Here is a 15,476-nt window from a genome sequence, read left to right on the forward strand (position 1 = left end):
ACTGCAATAAGAAGAAGCTTAAATAAAGATAATGGAAAGCAAAATCATATTGAATTAAATATTGTAAATAGGTTCCGTCAGTCCACTGATGTCAGGGCAGATTTTAAACAAAATACAAGTCTTTTTATTATTAACCCTGTGTCCTTGACACAAAATGATGTATAAACCTTTTAATAGGTCAGTTTTGTCTTTATACCTGTAAATAGTGTCCCCTGCAAATAAGAAAATGTTTACTTCTACAGGAAACTGCTAAACATCAAGTAATTTACAATCTGTTTCTCCATTGCATGTTTTGTGGTCACAGTTCAAACTGTACTGATCTTGAAATGATGCTGTTTACATGTAATAGAGTAAATGTCAGCAAAAGATCCTTCTTCCTTATTAAATGCACATTCCACAAGGTTAAACTGAATGTCTGGTATGAATTGTGCTTAATACAAACTTTCAAAGCTAGGTCCTGAAAACCTTTCATCATGGTAGATTCCTTCACTCCTGTTAGGCTGTGAATACTAACTACAGCAAGGGAGAGGATTCTCAGATTTCTAAGTTGTACCGCTAAAATGCATCGATCCATTGTGAGAGTAAGGGAGAGGGACGAAGAGTAAGGGAATGGAAGCAGAGTCTTGCTACACCCTCCACTTCTGGCAAAGCAGCACTCTGGACACGTAGAAGAAATGGTACTCTGTAAAAAAAGATGGAGAAAAGAGTGGCTTGCGATAATTCAACTATAGACGTTCTTACAGCCATTCCCTTTTTAGAGCATGTTGGATGATTACAAAATAGACTGTAGAAAAAACACGTCTGTTTTAGAGGTGCAATCCCATTTAATACAATCAGAATAACATGCTAAAAATCACAAACACAATTAGTAAATTTAAGTTTTAGAAGGAAATCTGGCTTGCTTTACACATTCATTAAGCTAAATACACTTTCATCCCTCCTCAAAAAGCGGTCATCTTTAGATGTTGGTCTTACTGATATATAGAGCAAGTAAGATTTAATATAGAGCAAAATCAAAAACCCACTGAACTCATTGCAAGATTCTCATTGACTCTAATAGGTATTGGGTGAAGCTCTTGTTTGGTTTTGCTTTGAGGCCAATGTGGATTTTGTCGTGGGAGAAAGAGGATGTGTGTCTAGCTCCTAAGCGGATTTGTGATTAAGAAATGATTTTTCATTTCTAGAAGGACTGTCAAAGAATTTGCTCTTTTTCCAAATGTGAAAGGGCTTTTTTGTGAGAATAGATGAATAAAAGAATGATTATGTGTATATACACCTATCTTCTGAGGTTGATTCTTTTTTTTTTCTTTCCTTCTTTTCCTCCCTTCTCTCTCTCTCCCTCTCCTGGTAATTCAGAACAAGTCTTTACACTACCAAAACCTTGCTTTTGTTTTTTTCTTTGAAATACAAGTATGATTATTTTTCAGCACTTGTTTTACTACAATGCAGTTATTTTTCTCTTACTAGAATTATTTCTCTGGGAAGGATTCTCATGCTGTTATCTATTGCCTTCCTAACAGTCTAAATGTCTCATTTAGAAATAATTAGCATTCATAATAATTAAAATGACACTGTCTGTTCTTCTAGAGGTGGTACAAATGCTAATAAATACTAAAGAGTATTAAGGGTATATAAGGAGAAAGAGCCTAACCATATAATTTGATACCATTTTACATGGATAAGAACCAGAATCTTACAAGTATGTTGGATGTCATATTATGTGTAATGATGTTCAGTTTTAGAAATTCATTTTTCTTTTGATATTATGAGTAAGAGCAAGGCTGGAAAAAACACTTGTTGTCTAGAATATAGGTGTATTGTTTTCAGTTCTCTTGTGTATGTAGACAAAATGGACATTGTATTATTGTCTTATACAATGTGAAACCTCTTCAGTGCTCTTAAGGTTGACTAGTACATGGTTAACTGGAGTGTAGCATGAGAGGTTTTTCTTTTAGCAGAGTTTAGAGGTACGATCAAAAGCTCTTTCTCATTTTCTGCCTTAGTTCACTTCAGCACCCTGTTGTGGCTTCCCTAGTTATTCTCTTTGTATGTTTAAAAGCTTTTTGAAGGGTTATTATTTAAACGATCAAGATAAATTTGCTTATAAATTCAAGTTGAAAAATTCTGGTCCTGCAAAAGGGATGAAGAATTCTTATCATTTGACAATCAATATCCAGTTCTTAATCCACTTACCTACACCTTTTTGGCATCCAGGGATTACAATAATTTTTCATCTTTTGAATAAAAATTTATGTGATTTATTGTGAGCTTTCTAAACTGTTTGTGGTGCTTTAGCAAATCAACTAATGCTAAAAACAAGCACAGTAAAAGAAGTTGCATAGTAAATACTTTAAAATAAACTAACCAAATTAAGAGAAAAATATTAAAATACTGTTTTCCTGTATCTTAAATTTTACTTAAATTAGATACTTCGCTGTAGGTAAGCTCATATTCTCAACTTTGTACTAAACACTGATCTGGTGGTATAATGTAAGTTTAAATTGATCTTGATTTTAGACTGGTAAAAGAATAGGGAGCACATTCAAGACACAGACAATTCTTATAGTTTATTAAAATTGTACTACATCCCTATTACTTATATGAAAGCAAAACCAAACAGTAGTTCAAAACAAACAAGCAAAAAACCCCAATGTGCAATGTAAATAAAATAATTTTGGAGGTAGCAGAAGACATAACGATTTTCCCTGTAATAATATGATTGCTATACCAGAAAACAGTAAAAAAACCAAAACAAACAAAAAAAAAATACCCAAACCAATTTTCAGGTTAACTTAGTGTGCAGTGTGAAATATGATCGTCAATGAAATTTAACATCATGTCTGGACATATCTATACATTTTCTCAGTAGCAACAGAAGTTAGAATAATACTTCCAAATGATTTACATTGCTATGTTCACTTCTGTACTGGTAATATAAAGAGACAGATTGACTGGCCACTAACACTGATTAAAGCAAAACAAAACAAACCCGAAACCTAGAATCTCACCAAAATTTAAATAAACTATATTAATGGAAATAGGGGAATTATCACCAGTGATGTCATTTAAGTGGTATTACAACTTCAGATTTTATAATAATATGTATTTAAGCAGTTTGGAAGTTTCTGGTAATTTTCAGGGCCAGAAACTTTTAGGGACCTGTGTCTCTAGATCTAGCAATTAGTTCTGAAGCTCTGCTCAGAGATGGGAACATTTCGAGCACTGTATGAATTTAAAAAAACCTACTAATAAGTCATTCACTACCAGAATAACTATGCAGTCCAAGTCCTGGTAACAAGTAAAATACAGGCACTAGGTTTAAATAAGCGTAGGAAGTCATCCTGAAGGAGAGCTCTTTGCTGCTGGTGCTTGTTTATTTATCCATCCTCTTAAAGTCAATTGTAGAGCTCATGTTTAGTGATATTACAGAAGATATTAATTAGCTTTAGACCCTTTGTGTATTTGTAACCCAGAATATTTGCAACAACTTGAGAGCTGGAACTTGTAGAAATTTGAAGTCAGTGCACAGATCCTATATGAGATACAACAAGGACTATCAAAACCAGAAGCCCCTAAAATAAATATTATGCCACCTTATGCAAGGTGAGTCTATGTGTTCCCCAACAGAACAAGTTTTAGAGAAAACTTATTTACAGTCTAACAAAACAGCATTAAATTTTTTTTATGGTGGAATGAAAATGTACTATGTGCGTTTAGTTCTCTTGTTCATGTTGTCCACAGTTGAAGTGCAATTGAACTAGTTGTCTCCGTAACTTGAAGGTCAGCCTCAAAACATAAAACTTAATAATCCAGCAATCAAATAGCTGTAACATTTTGAGAAGACTGTTCTTAATTATTCTGCTATTGGTAGCACTGTAATACTGATGATCCCATTTTTAGAAACTGTTATTTTCTGTACGAGATAAAAAGACTAAATATATAGATTTTAATGTAAATTGTGTCACTTAGAATTACATGATGTGTATCTTACAACCATTAGTTTTATTTGGAGTTGTCTGTTTTTAGAAAAATATTCCAATTCCATGTATGAATGTTTGTACAGTTTTTGATTAGGAAGGAAATATCTACTATATAACAGATAAGAGAATAGTTATTTCAATAATTTCTATAGGGAAATCGAAATATAGTAATGTTTATACATAATATATGTTTGCATCTATAAACAGAATTAACCACGGACATCTATTTTGCACTACCAAGTTTTTCTTTATTGATGTAATAATGCAAATAGAAATCACTCCCTTTAAACACACATGTATAAGGCCAAAATTTTGTTCATGGTGTGTGGATTGTTCATGGAGTGTCTCATTTCATGAATCAGTTCTGCTACTTTGATCTTTAGTCATGTGGCTTATTTGTAAAATTAGCATAATTCGTTAAAAAATAATTAATTTTTTATGACTAAAGTTTCTAACCAAACTTTGCATTTAAAGTAATCACTCTGGGTAATTTAAATACAATCTTTCCTGTAAATATTTTTTATTAATTCGAAAGAGAGAATAGTTAGTTTATTCAATTAAAAGAATCACAGACACAGACTCACAGAATAACTGAGTCTGGAAGGAACCTCCCGTAGAACATCCAGTCCAACCCTGTGCTCAAGCAGGGTTAGCTGGAGCAAGGCTGCCCAGAACTGCATCCAACTGGGTTTTGAACATCTTCACAAACTCTCTGGGCAGTGTGCTCCAGTGTTTAGTCAGTCACTCCTACAGTGCAAATATAAGAATACTCCTATGAGTATGGATTTCTTTTCTATTAACTTCAACACAAAATTCAGAGAGCAGATGCACACAGATATGAGTTAATCAACCATTTTAAAAGTTGAGTGTATTTAGATTTTATTTTTTTTTGTGTTAATGATACTCATTTTAAAAACAAGATTGCTAGACAGTGCCTTAGAAATTATTCAGTCATTTACATTAATAAACAGTTATGTGTTTTAGAAAATGTGTAGAATCTTCAAAGGGTGAAGACATTTTATTACAAAGATCTTTGGAACGTGTATGTAATTTTTTAGTGTGCTCTGCTATTTCTTAATTCCAAGCTGATACCCTTGCAGCTCCTGTTTTCTCTTTTGCCCATTTCACAAGAGCTAACTTCTTTCCTTTCTGTCATCTTTATAGAATTCTTTTTAAAGAGAGAACTAGAATTGTAGTTTTCATCTTTATTTTATGGCTCTCTTCTCCATAGCAACATTTACATTTCCTCTGACTGGTATACTTTGCATGCAGTGCACGGTCTATCCTTGACTAAAATGCTGTCGTTATGGCAAAATATGTGGTAGCACAGTAAAACAAGTATATGAACAAAGAAGGATTTGGTATTGAATCCCTTGAAAAATCAAGTGCACTTTCCTTACAGATGTTGGCCCAGTAAGCTGCAGGTTAATGTCACTCTTTTAATATTTACACTGAAATCTTTACATCAGGAACATCCCAGTAGAAGGCTGAGTTTTATTTCTTGCTCCATGTATGCATATAATTACCTATGATACCTCTAGTACTTACATGGTTCTAGGAAGTGCAGAATAAGTGCATAGATTGTTAAAGAAAAATCGCCAAAATTGTAAAATTTAAATGCTGTATCTTATAGCAACTGAGTAAGTAGATTTTAAATTACGAATTGAGAGTTTGAATGTTCTTTCTATTCTCTCCCAAGTTTTTGCCATTTTTGGGAAGAACTGTGGAAGCCTGCCTAGCAATGTATGAAATGCTTTGCATTTCTTTATACACGTAAATAAACCATTATGTACCCCTACGTTTAATTATATTACATGATGCCATAAACGAACGACCCATATTATAGAGTACCTGGCACATGTGTGCACTAAGTGTTCTATTCTTTTTTTTGTCTCACTCTTTCCTGAGGAGCTTCACTGATATGTGTTACATCTTCCGCCTTGCTGTGATGTTAAGTACAGGACCTACATGCTTGTAACAGTATTTCACATCTTTCCTGAAAGTGTATTTCCAAAAAGTAAAAGTTCTAATACATATATGCAGTGCCAAATTCAGAGTCAGTGTGTGACATGTACAGGATGAGTCTGAACATTGCAAACCACCATAAACTTAGCTATGCATAGATGTTAAATTTGGTGCAGCCCAGAAACTATTTACAGAAATAGCTATACTATCAAAACTGTATTCATACTTGTTGATTAATTACTGGCATGTTTGTACTTAATTTTTATTGATTTGTATTGATTTCCATGTGATTATGGAACAATCAAGTCAGTAAGGTTGTTAGCTTTTTTTGAGACTGGTAGGAGAACAGGACCATGGAAATGAGGTCAGTGAATGTAAAATTATTTCTTTATTTTTGAATGCTTTAACATAAATACATTGCAATAGTATAATTTTTTTGACAAAGATAATTTCATGCAATAATTATTAGAAAAATAGAAAATGGAAAATTAATTTCATAGTAATTTACATTATTTTTGTTTCTCTAATAATATAAATCCTAGTTTTTTTGGTATAACAAGAAACTGTTAAGTATAAATTAGTCTTGCAGGAGGTTTGGGGTTTTTTCCTATTCTTCAAACAAACATAAGGTTGAATTCTGATCCAACAGAACAACTACTTTGTAATTGTAGTATGTTTTCCTTTAAGACTTCTAGACTTGGTTTCTTGGAAATCTAGGACATAGAGCTACATAATGTTTTGAATAAGTTGTTGAAATGGCTATAAAATATTTTAGAAGTGTATGGCCTTTTTGTTTTGGAATTATCATGAAGTCATCTACAAAATCAGTCTTTATGAACTTCTTTTGTTAAGGGTGAAAGGAGACAGAATTTTATGAGGTCTGGCATGGAGTACTTAGCAGAACTACTGGTCCTGTAACATGCCTCCTGCTTATAAAGACAGTATTTCAGATCTATCTATGGTTTTGTTTGTCTCACTCATGTTGGCCTCACAGTTATCTGATCCAAGAAATAGTGTAACATCCTTGATGTTGGACTCCTTTGTCTGTCTTGATTTATTTTACCACGTTAGCAGTGTTTGTAATTTTTCTGATAATACCAAACACATTTCCATGAAGGGCTCAAAACAATACTAGATTATTTGCAAATGTGGAAAGCATGACACTGTGTGCAATAACAGTATTGAAAAACCTCCTACAGTTATTTATTCTGTGTTACATTGTGTGACAGGACCCCAAGTTGACCTGAATTTAGAGGTGGAATTCTCAACATGTCTTACTAGACTCAAGCATACTGTGAACCTCAGGGGGCTTGCAGTCTCTGAAGGGTATTTTTTTACAATACAAAACAGAATAAGAAAATTTGTTTGGTAAAGGAAATTTGGGTTTTCTGGGAAAGATAGATTAAAAGAAAAGAGTTTGAAAATAAGTCCCTCTCCCTTTTTTTCATTGTGTCCTTGCAAGGCCCTATGCTCTAATCTTGCTCTTTAATCTATCCATTTTTTTTAGGTTGCAGCAAAATTTACACAGTTCTATTAAGATCCCTAAGTCCGCTACATCAGAAAATCCTCTTGAGTTTCCCCTGGTGCTTATAGGTCTGTAGGCTCCTGTCCCTGCCATACCTTGCAGTATTGCAACAGCCTCTTCTTACTAAGCAGTTGTGTGGAGGAAGGTACACTTCCCTTCAGAGGCCGCCTCCTAACCCAACCTGCAACAACCACGAGAGAGCAAATGGCCAGACTTTCCCCCTGCACCTCAGCCACAGTCATTTTAACAAAGCATGTATTACCCAGATTGTAAACTAGGGGCAAGTAAAACATATATGCCCTATCATGTGTCTTCTTTAGAGACAATCACCAGAGGGAGGAAGAGACACTAATGGAAAACAAACAGGAACAGGAGGTACTTTGGTGTGGTTGAAGCAGAATAAAGACACCAAAATGGCATAGTTTACCATAGATGCAAGTAGAATAGAAAGATCTGCAGTGTTTTTTGAGGGCCAGGGAAAGATCACATAGTTTACTGCAAAACTGTCTCTTGGCAGTGTATAAAGCAAACCACAGGAATCAGAGGTACCTGCTGGGTTTTACACAGAGACAGGCAGTTTTTAGACTATGCAATAAAGGGTCAGACCAGAGGACTATTACTGTTATCGTTAGGAAAATTATTTGTTTCCTATGGCCTCCCAGAAGGGGTAATGTCAGACAAACCTCCATAGTTTATTTCAAAGGAATTTGTAGCAATTATTAAACTGAATTGCTGACATATAGGATCTTGTAACAGCCAAGTTTCAAATCAGCAACAGAATGAGGATTTGTCTGGCTGTAACAAAGACAGATTTTTATTTTTTTTTTTTTTTTAAGGAAAAGACTGTAAACCTGGATTTTGAACCTTAGATGAAAAGTGACAAGAATGCCAGCCCGGGAAAAAGCATAATGGAATGTAAATCTCATCTGGTGACCTTATTATTCTTAATCAAGGCTTTGACTACTAATATTTCAGAGCAAGGAAATATTCTTGATTTTATAAAAGGCTATAAATGGGATTGACAAACTGAATTCAGCAACAGATAATATGGAACTCTGATTTGTAAACTCTTATGAATGTGCTTTTGAAAATAATCTCAGTAAAAGCAATAGGGATAGTTTCATATACAAAAGTGTGTAGCATCTAGTTTGTGTGGTAATTATTAATAGGAAATTGTTATTTGCATTTCGTCTGAATGTAATTCCCTCATATGGCAAAACTTGACCAAACCATACATATCTGAAGGGATGCGCTCAAGTAGGAGGAAACTCAAGTTCTGAAAACAAGTAGTAAGAGTTACATCAGAGTATTAACATTTGCATCAGGATTCAACTTAAATTTGAAGTCCCAATACAGCATTGTGTGTGTGCATGCATTTGTGTTTCGCTTTTTGCATTCTCCCCTACCCCCGCCCCCTTCCTTGAACCTGTCTCCACTGTATGTGGACTATAAGCTTTCTAATTCAGTTTGAATGTTATCTGAAAGTAACTATTTCTGCAATGATACTTCTGTACCTAACATTGCATATGTTGCCTTGGATGCCTTGACTATACTTGAAGTACTGGTTTGTAGAATATGGCATGCAACTTAGCTCATTATGAAAAGATACGAGTTTGCTATGTGTAGTGGGCTGGTGCAAACTGTAGAGTTCTTTAGTATTTATTCCAAAGGTGGAAATTTGGACATCATTATTCACTGCACCTGTCTTTATCTGAGATACCAATGAAAGGATTCTTGTAATTTTTACATGTATTTAGCAAGAAGGTGGCATTAAAAAAAAAAAAAAAAACCCCAACAAAAAACAGTGTTAGAGAGAAAACCAGTTTCAGTGCCACAATAGGAAATTAAAAAATTCATATTGCAACTTTCTCCTTTTGTTTGGATGAAAAAAGAAAAAGCTTCCACTCATCAGAGTCAAAGCAGTTAACCAAGTTGAAGACTAATAAGTAGATAAACATTCAGAAAAGATTTAAACTGCTCTAAGTAATGCTTTAAGCTGTTATACAGGATTTAGCTCATGTATTTACAGTTCATCAGGTATCTGCAATTTCTGCAGCAACCCTTGTATATCGTTCTATATAATCAATCATTTAAACAACAGTCTTGAAAACACATATAGGTCATACTTTAATGTGATCATGGCTTGTACTTTACTATTGGATCATTCAAGTTTTAGGTTGAAAGAATTTTACTTGCAGCAATTCTCCCTGTTATTAATTTTGTTACATTTTATGTTGTGAAAACAGAGAAATTGTGGCTAGTTGCTTTCAGTGTTTGTGAATTAGAGATCACGCGACAATTATCTTCCATGAGATATACTAATATGGACATTAGCTTTTAGCAGAGTGCTATATGGAAGTTGTCTTTTCTGTCTGTTTTAATTCAGAGCAAGGACAAAAGGTCAGTCAGAACCTCACTAGAGATCTTAAAGGTCTTTTTGCATTTGGTATTGATTCACCTGCCTGTTTCTGTGTTCAGCTGATACCTGTAAAGAAAGAATTTGTATTGGAAAAAGAAATTTTCTGAGAAGGTGGATTTAGCACAAGGCCAAATTTCTGTGTGTGGTGAATTTCTCTACGAGTATGAAAGTAAGAGGAGAACAATATAGAAAAAGGGAAAACTGTATTGTGCCTATAATAGTTTATTTTTCTGAGTTCCTCTCCATTATCTGCAATGGGTTTTCTTTTTCCTAAAGTGAAAACGGAACCCATTTTTCAACTCTTGATAAATAAGGTATTTTATACGTAATGGAGTCTACTGCCTGCTCTCCATGCCTTTTTACGTGAGTTGTTGCTGACAGTAAATACTGTGCAGACAACCAGGTACGGCTAATCTTGTCTAAGAACATCTGTGTGATATAAATATGCATATATGCATAAACACTTACCTTTTATTTGCATATATGTACATATAATCATACTTGTGTTTACAGTACCGAAATGTATTGTTCTATGCATACGTTATTGTATATTATGCATATATGATAATATGTTTGCATAAGCAGTCAGTAACTTTCTATTACCATTTTGTTTTTCTTTCCTCTGTTATAGAGAATACAGCCTTCTACTTTAATATGATAAATTGCTCTTAATGTCAATTTCATTCATAATAAGTGTAGGTTTAGATGTTTACAAACCAAGAATGGCTGGTTTTAAAACTAAAACTATCTTTATGTTGAATTATATTTGTGTACAGGAAGATGGAACTACTTCACAGTTCAAGTGTGATACCATATCTGATGAGAAAACAGTCCCTCTCTTAGTATCATGGTATTTAACAAATTGCATGGTGCTTTTGTGATACCTAGCAGAGAAGCTGCCAAATAATAAACTAAGTTAATAAGCCCTCAGTAAGTTGAATCAATTGGCAACATAAACCTAGTTTCTTTCCTTAATACTTTGTTTTATATTATGTTTATGATTTTATGAACACAACAGCTAAAGTAGCTGTTCAAATTAATTTAATGTATAATGATTGCTTGTTTTGTTTTGTTGTTTTCCAGCTCCCTCAGGCTCAAAAGGTAAAATATTTTAATCAAATCTTAGTCATTCAAAGTAGTCACCAGATCTTCATGTTTCCTTCATGTGTTGTAAGTATGGTACAGTAGTGATCAGTGAAATGGTTCACTGCAATGGGGGCTCTGGAGTTGAGCAACAAGAAGAGTAGCTGATATCAAGGCCAGTTAAGGTACTTGCTGAGAGCAGCTCTTCAAACATATGAGCTATTTTAACATGATAGGCATATAGTAGCCTACAATTTAAAAACACCATGGAGGCTATTTTATCAACAATTTGAAATAATAGGAAGGTTAAAAAACCCCACCCCATTACTCCATGTGAAACATCTCCGGATCATTTTGTCTCTGTTGTAGAGACTGCAGAACCCATGCTATAGCTGGTACCCTTTCACTGCTCCCCACTGTATCTATCAACACACCTTTGAATACATCCAACATCTGACTTCTCTAATAGGTTGCATACAGTTTTCATATAATATACTCTTGCCTTTAAACAACTTCTGCATTGATATGGTATGTTACCAGAGTCACCACTGCACATCATGATAACACAGGGATTGTGGCAAACTTGAAGAACTGCTTGATGCCTGTTGCATCATCCTTGTATATTTCACAAATATAATTAAAGCTTCCAGAAAATAGAAAATCTAGATGCTGTTTTGTGGTTTGCAGTGAAAAATATTAAAATAAAAAATTGAATGGAATATACTGGGAAATTGCAATACTCACTTGTCCGAGTCATTCTTATTGTGCTAGGTAAAGCACCTTGAATAAGAAATGTCATAGCAATTAATCATTTAAACATCACTGTTGTTAACAGTCTTGTATGATGATCCAAGTTCAGTTTTTAATGAAAGCTATAGGTTGAGTGATCTTCAATGAATAGGTTTTGCAGAATGGTGAGGGAGGGCATCCACGGAACTCAAAACTTTAAAATGGTTAGTTAATGTATTTCATCCACTTTTTAGTTTTAAAAGCAAGAAATAGGAGCATGGAAGCTTTTATTTTTTTATGATGCTATGTATATTTGAAATTTCCTTGCTCGTGGAGCTCAGAAAATTCTCTTTCAAACCTGCAGGTAATATGCTATTTTGTGACACTGGACTATGTCCATAGTTTGTTCTTGTGTTTTGATAGTTGCAGAGACTACCAAATGTGTCGTGGTAACAAAAATAGTTACTTTTTTTTTTCTTCTGGAAATAGACGGTTTAAAGAAATCTTTTGTTTACAGCTTCCTGGAAAAGTAGAAGGACTAAAAGACTGGCTAGACTAGCTAACTGGCTTTTTCATGTTCGCCTGCTTGTCTAAAAGTTTCTAAAAGTTTATGCCAAATGCTTCTCTTCACAGTTTGCAGAAAGAAAAGACAAAGTGAGGTTATAACATGCTGGTGCAGAAAGATACAACCAGTGAGGCTGTTTACCAGATTGTGTCATGTGGTGCTGTATTTTACATTCTGATGTCCACAATTCTGAGCTATTAAATAATGTTCTGGTACAGATTACTCAAGTTAGAGGTTAGCAAAAAAGCACGCAGTTTTCATGAAAGGTCAAAAATGCCAATTTTCAGTGTGTTTACCCCTTAAGCAAACTAATGCAGAACTAAAGCAACATAGTTTGTATATGTATGCATAATGTCTAGATGACTGTATACTGCTTTCAGGCAGAAAAAGAGGAGAGGGGTGGGAAGGAACGAATGGGATGGGGAGGGAGGACAGATACAAGTAATCCACAAGGGCTTTTGATAACTTCAGGTAAGAAATAAGCCTTTTCATAAGCATGGCCTGATAGCTTATGAACAAAACAAGAGAATCTCTTGCTATCTGCAAGCTGAAGGGAAGCAGTACAGGGCTGATGCATGCCTTTATGAATGACTTAGTCACTAGTGTACATGTTTTGCCATATGGTGTCTGAACTTGTACTGTATTTTTGTTGGAATCTATGTATCATCTTGCAAATATTTTCTCTATAAACATTTCAAACAGTCATGTCTGTCTAAACATGTTCACTTTAATCTTTGAGTGATCTGAAGGAAAATTGTGGCACTCCAAGTTTACCTTTACTATTTTATATCCGTTATAAATACTTGGTCATCTTGATGAAATGTGTTATGTTTTTTTATGTGAAACACTTTGGCTACAGTCTTCTCGGTGTTTAGTCAATGTTCTATGGTGATTAGCTATTGATTTTGAAGACCTGTAGGTTCTCAACTGTCTACAGCAGTTAAATAACAATTAAACCCTGTAACTGTTATTCTGTCTGCTCTAAATCAAATTGTCGCAAATTCAGAATTGGAGTGCAGGTGAAATGAAGTATGAGGAGTTTAAGATGGTTGTCTGTTGCACCATGGTATTTGTCTTGAAAAGATCTTTGTGATATACCCTACACTCAAAATAGAAAATACCACAAAACCAAAAAAACCCCCTCACCATAATTTCAGGTGATGGAGATGCTGATTTAATATGGTTATGTAGCTTTCAGAAGAAAATATGTCTAGGAAGAGCTAATGTATCTAAAAGAAAGAGCCACTATCCAGACAAATGGAACAAATTCATGTGAATTTTATATGTCCTCTATGTTGTTTTTCTGCATGTTTTTAAGTAACCTTCCCACAGGGCTGTGAAAATAGTAATAAAACAAACTAATAACTCACATTTACCAATTTTCAGACTTTTTCTGTTTGGCTTCTAAAATGACCTTTATCTTTGAAACACTTTTGAAAAGCAGCTTTTGTATTCATCAATGAGCAAAAACTATTCTTCCTTAATAGCTAAAAATGGTGTTTTGCTTCCTAGTAGGAAAGCTTTACGTGCTTTCTTGAGCAAACACAGCAGGATTCAAAATTTGTTGTCCTATGCCTGCTGTGATGTTTTGTTCTACTTAGCTATAGTGAAGAGGTAGAAGTGAATAAATTAGGCACAGAAATCAGAAGCAGATAGTGGTGTTTAGGAACGTTTAGAAAAGGGTTTTTTAATGATTCTCTTATGAATGGAATCGTATTTCCTCCATATAGAAATGTTTTGATGATATTTGTTGCCCAAAAGTTCCTGACAGCTTTCTTCTCTCTTTCTGTGTTATCCCTTAACTTCTGTAAGTAGTGCTTTGCCCTCCTTTTATCTTGATGCTATCATCTTTCAGCCATTTGGGAGCATCATTTATCATTCCCTGCATCATTTACTTTCTTATACTTTGAAGTGTTGAATTAACTGTCACTGGGAATAGAACACAGAAAATTTGCAAAGCTGCTATTTCACTGAAGTGCATGACTAGTGATTTTAGCATTTTTATAAAATTATAGGAGTTAAATTGAATCTAATGAAGTACAAAATAATAACGAAGTAAACATTTTGACCCTGATTGAGCATTCCTTTGGATCTATTTCCTGCTGACGAGAGGCTATTGTCTTTCAGTTTCATAATGTATATAAAGTTGAGTGATCCATTCAGAAAACTGCATTGAAATTTTCACTTACATGTTAATCGCAATATTAAATTTAGTTTCCAAATTTCTCTCTTGCACTCCTAACAAGCAAGCTGACTTTTAATAACATTTTTGGGTCAGCAATTTGCAAACTCTAAGTAAGTGACTATTTTACAATATAAGGGGTTTTTTTGGTGTTTCATTTCTGTGAGATAAACACAGAAATGTCTTTCTAACTTAATACACTCACACAGGTTCCTATATTGTCCCAGGCCATAATTTGAATCTAAGCCAAAATAATAGCTATTCCTTATTCTTTTAGTCTATATAAAACACAATTAAATGGTAAAATTCCAATTCCCTGATGTTTCCAGCCTGCCTTATGACTCTACTCAGCACATAAAAGCACAGTAGTCACAGGAGAAGACAACACCTTGTGAAGCAAGCCTATGCAGAGTGGGGAAAGGAAGAAGAGGGGGGGTGGGTTGGGAAGGTGGCAGAGTTATAGCAAGGTAGTGAAGAAAAAACAAAAGCTTCAGCATGAACCTCATACTTCAGATACATCCTTACAGAACTGCTGTCTGCTGTGGGTAAAGTTTCAGCAGCAGCATTGTGGCAACCACTTTCAATGCTGATGCCCTGTCAGAGGGTTTGCAGTGTTCCCATGCCCCAGTTTCACCCCACTTTCAGTCCCTCTGAATAGAGCAATGTTCTTCCCCTACTTTTAAATTGTTTTTTTCACAAGGCTGTATAGGCTATGCCAGCAGACCTTCACTTTGACCTATTTCCTCACTCAAGTCTCTTAAGTCCTATTTCCTTCCAGGTCTACAGACCAAAGGTTCTTACATCAGCATAGGTGCACAGCCCTCCTCAAATAGTTGCTTGAGTGCCTCTGCTTAGCCCCATCATATCGAATGCACCTCGAATACTGTGTTCAGTTTTGGGCCTCTCACTACAAGAAGGACATTGAGGTGCTGGAGCGTGTCCAGAGAAGGGCAACGAAGCTGGTGAGGGGTCTGGAGCACAAGTCTTAGGAGGAGCAGCTGAGGGAGCTGGGGTTGTTCAGTCTGGAG

At 34.7% G+C, this 15,476-nt stretch overlaps 1 protein-coding gene across 1 annotated transcript in view; it reads left to right on the plus strand.

Annotated features, from left to right (window-relative positions):
* The window catches only part of CACNA2D3 (calcium voltage-gated channel auxiliary subunit alpha2delta 3), a 463,311-nt gene that overhangs the window by 316,490 nt on the left and 131,345 nt on the right, over nucleotides 1-15,476 (plus strand). Inside the window, exon 14 of the mRNA XM_059823195.1 lies at nucleotides 10,973-10,990. Within this exon, the coding sequence (XP_059679178.1) occupies nucleotides 10,973-10,990 (18 nt within the window). The remainder of the gene's footprint in view (nucleotides 1-10,972; nucleotides 10,991-15,476) is intronic.

Source organism: Gavia stellata, chromosome 12 (assembly GCF_030936135.1).
Source record: "Gavia stellata isolate bGavSte3 chromosome 12, bGavSte3.hap2, whole genome shotgun sequence".
NCBI lineage: Eukaryota > Metazoa > Chordata > Aves > Gaviiformes > Gaviidae > Gavia > Gavia stellata.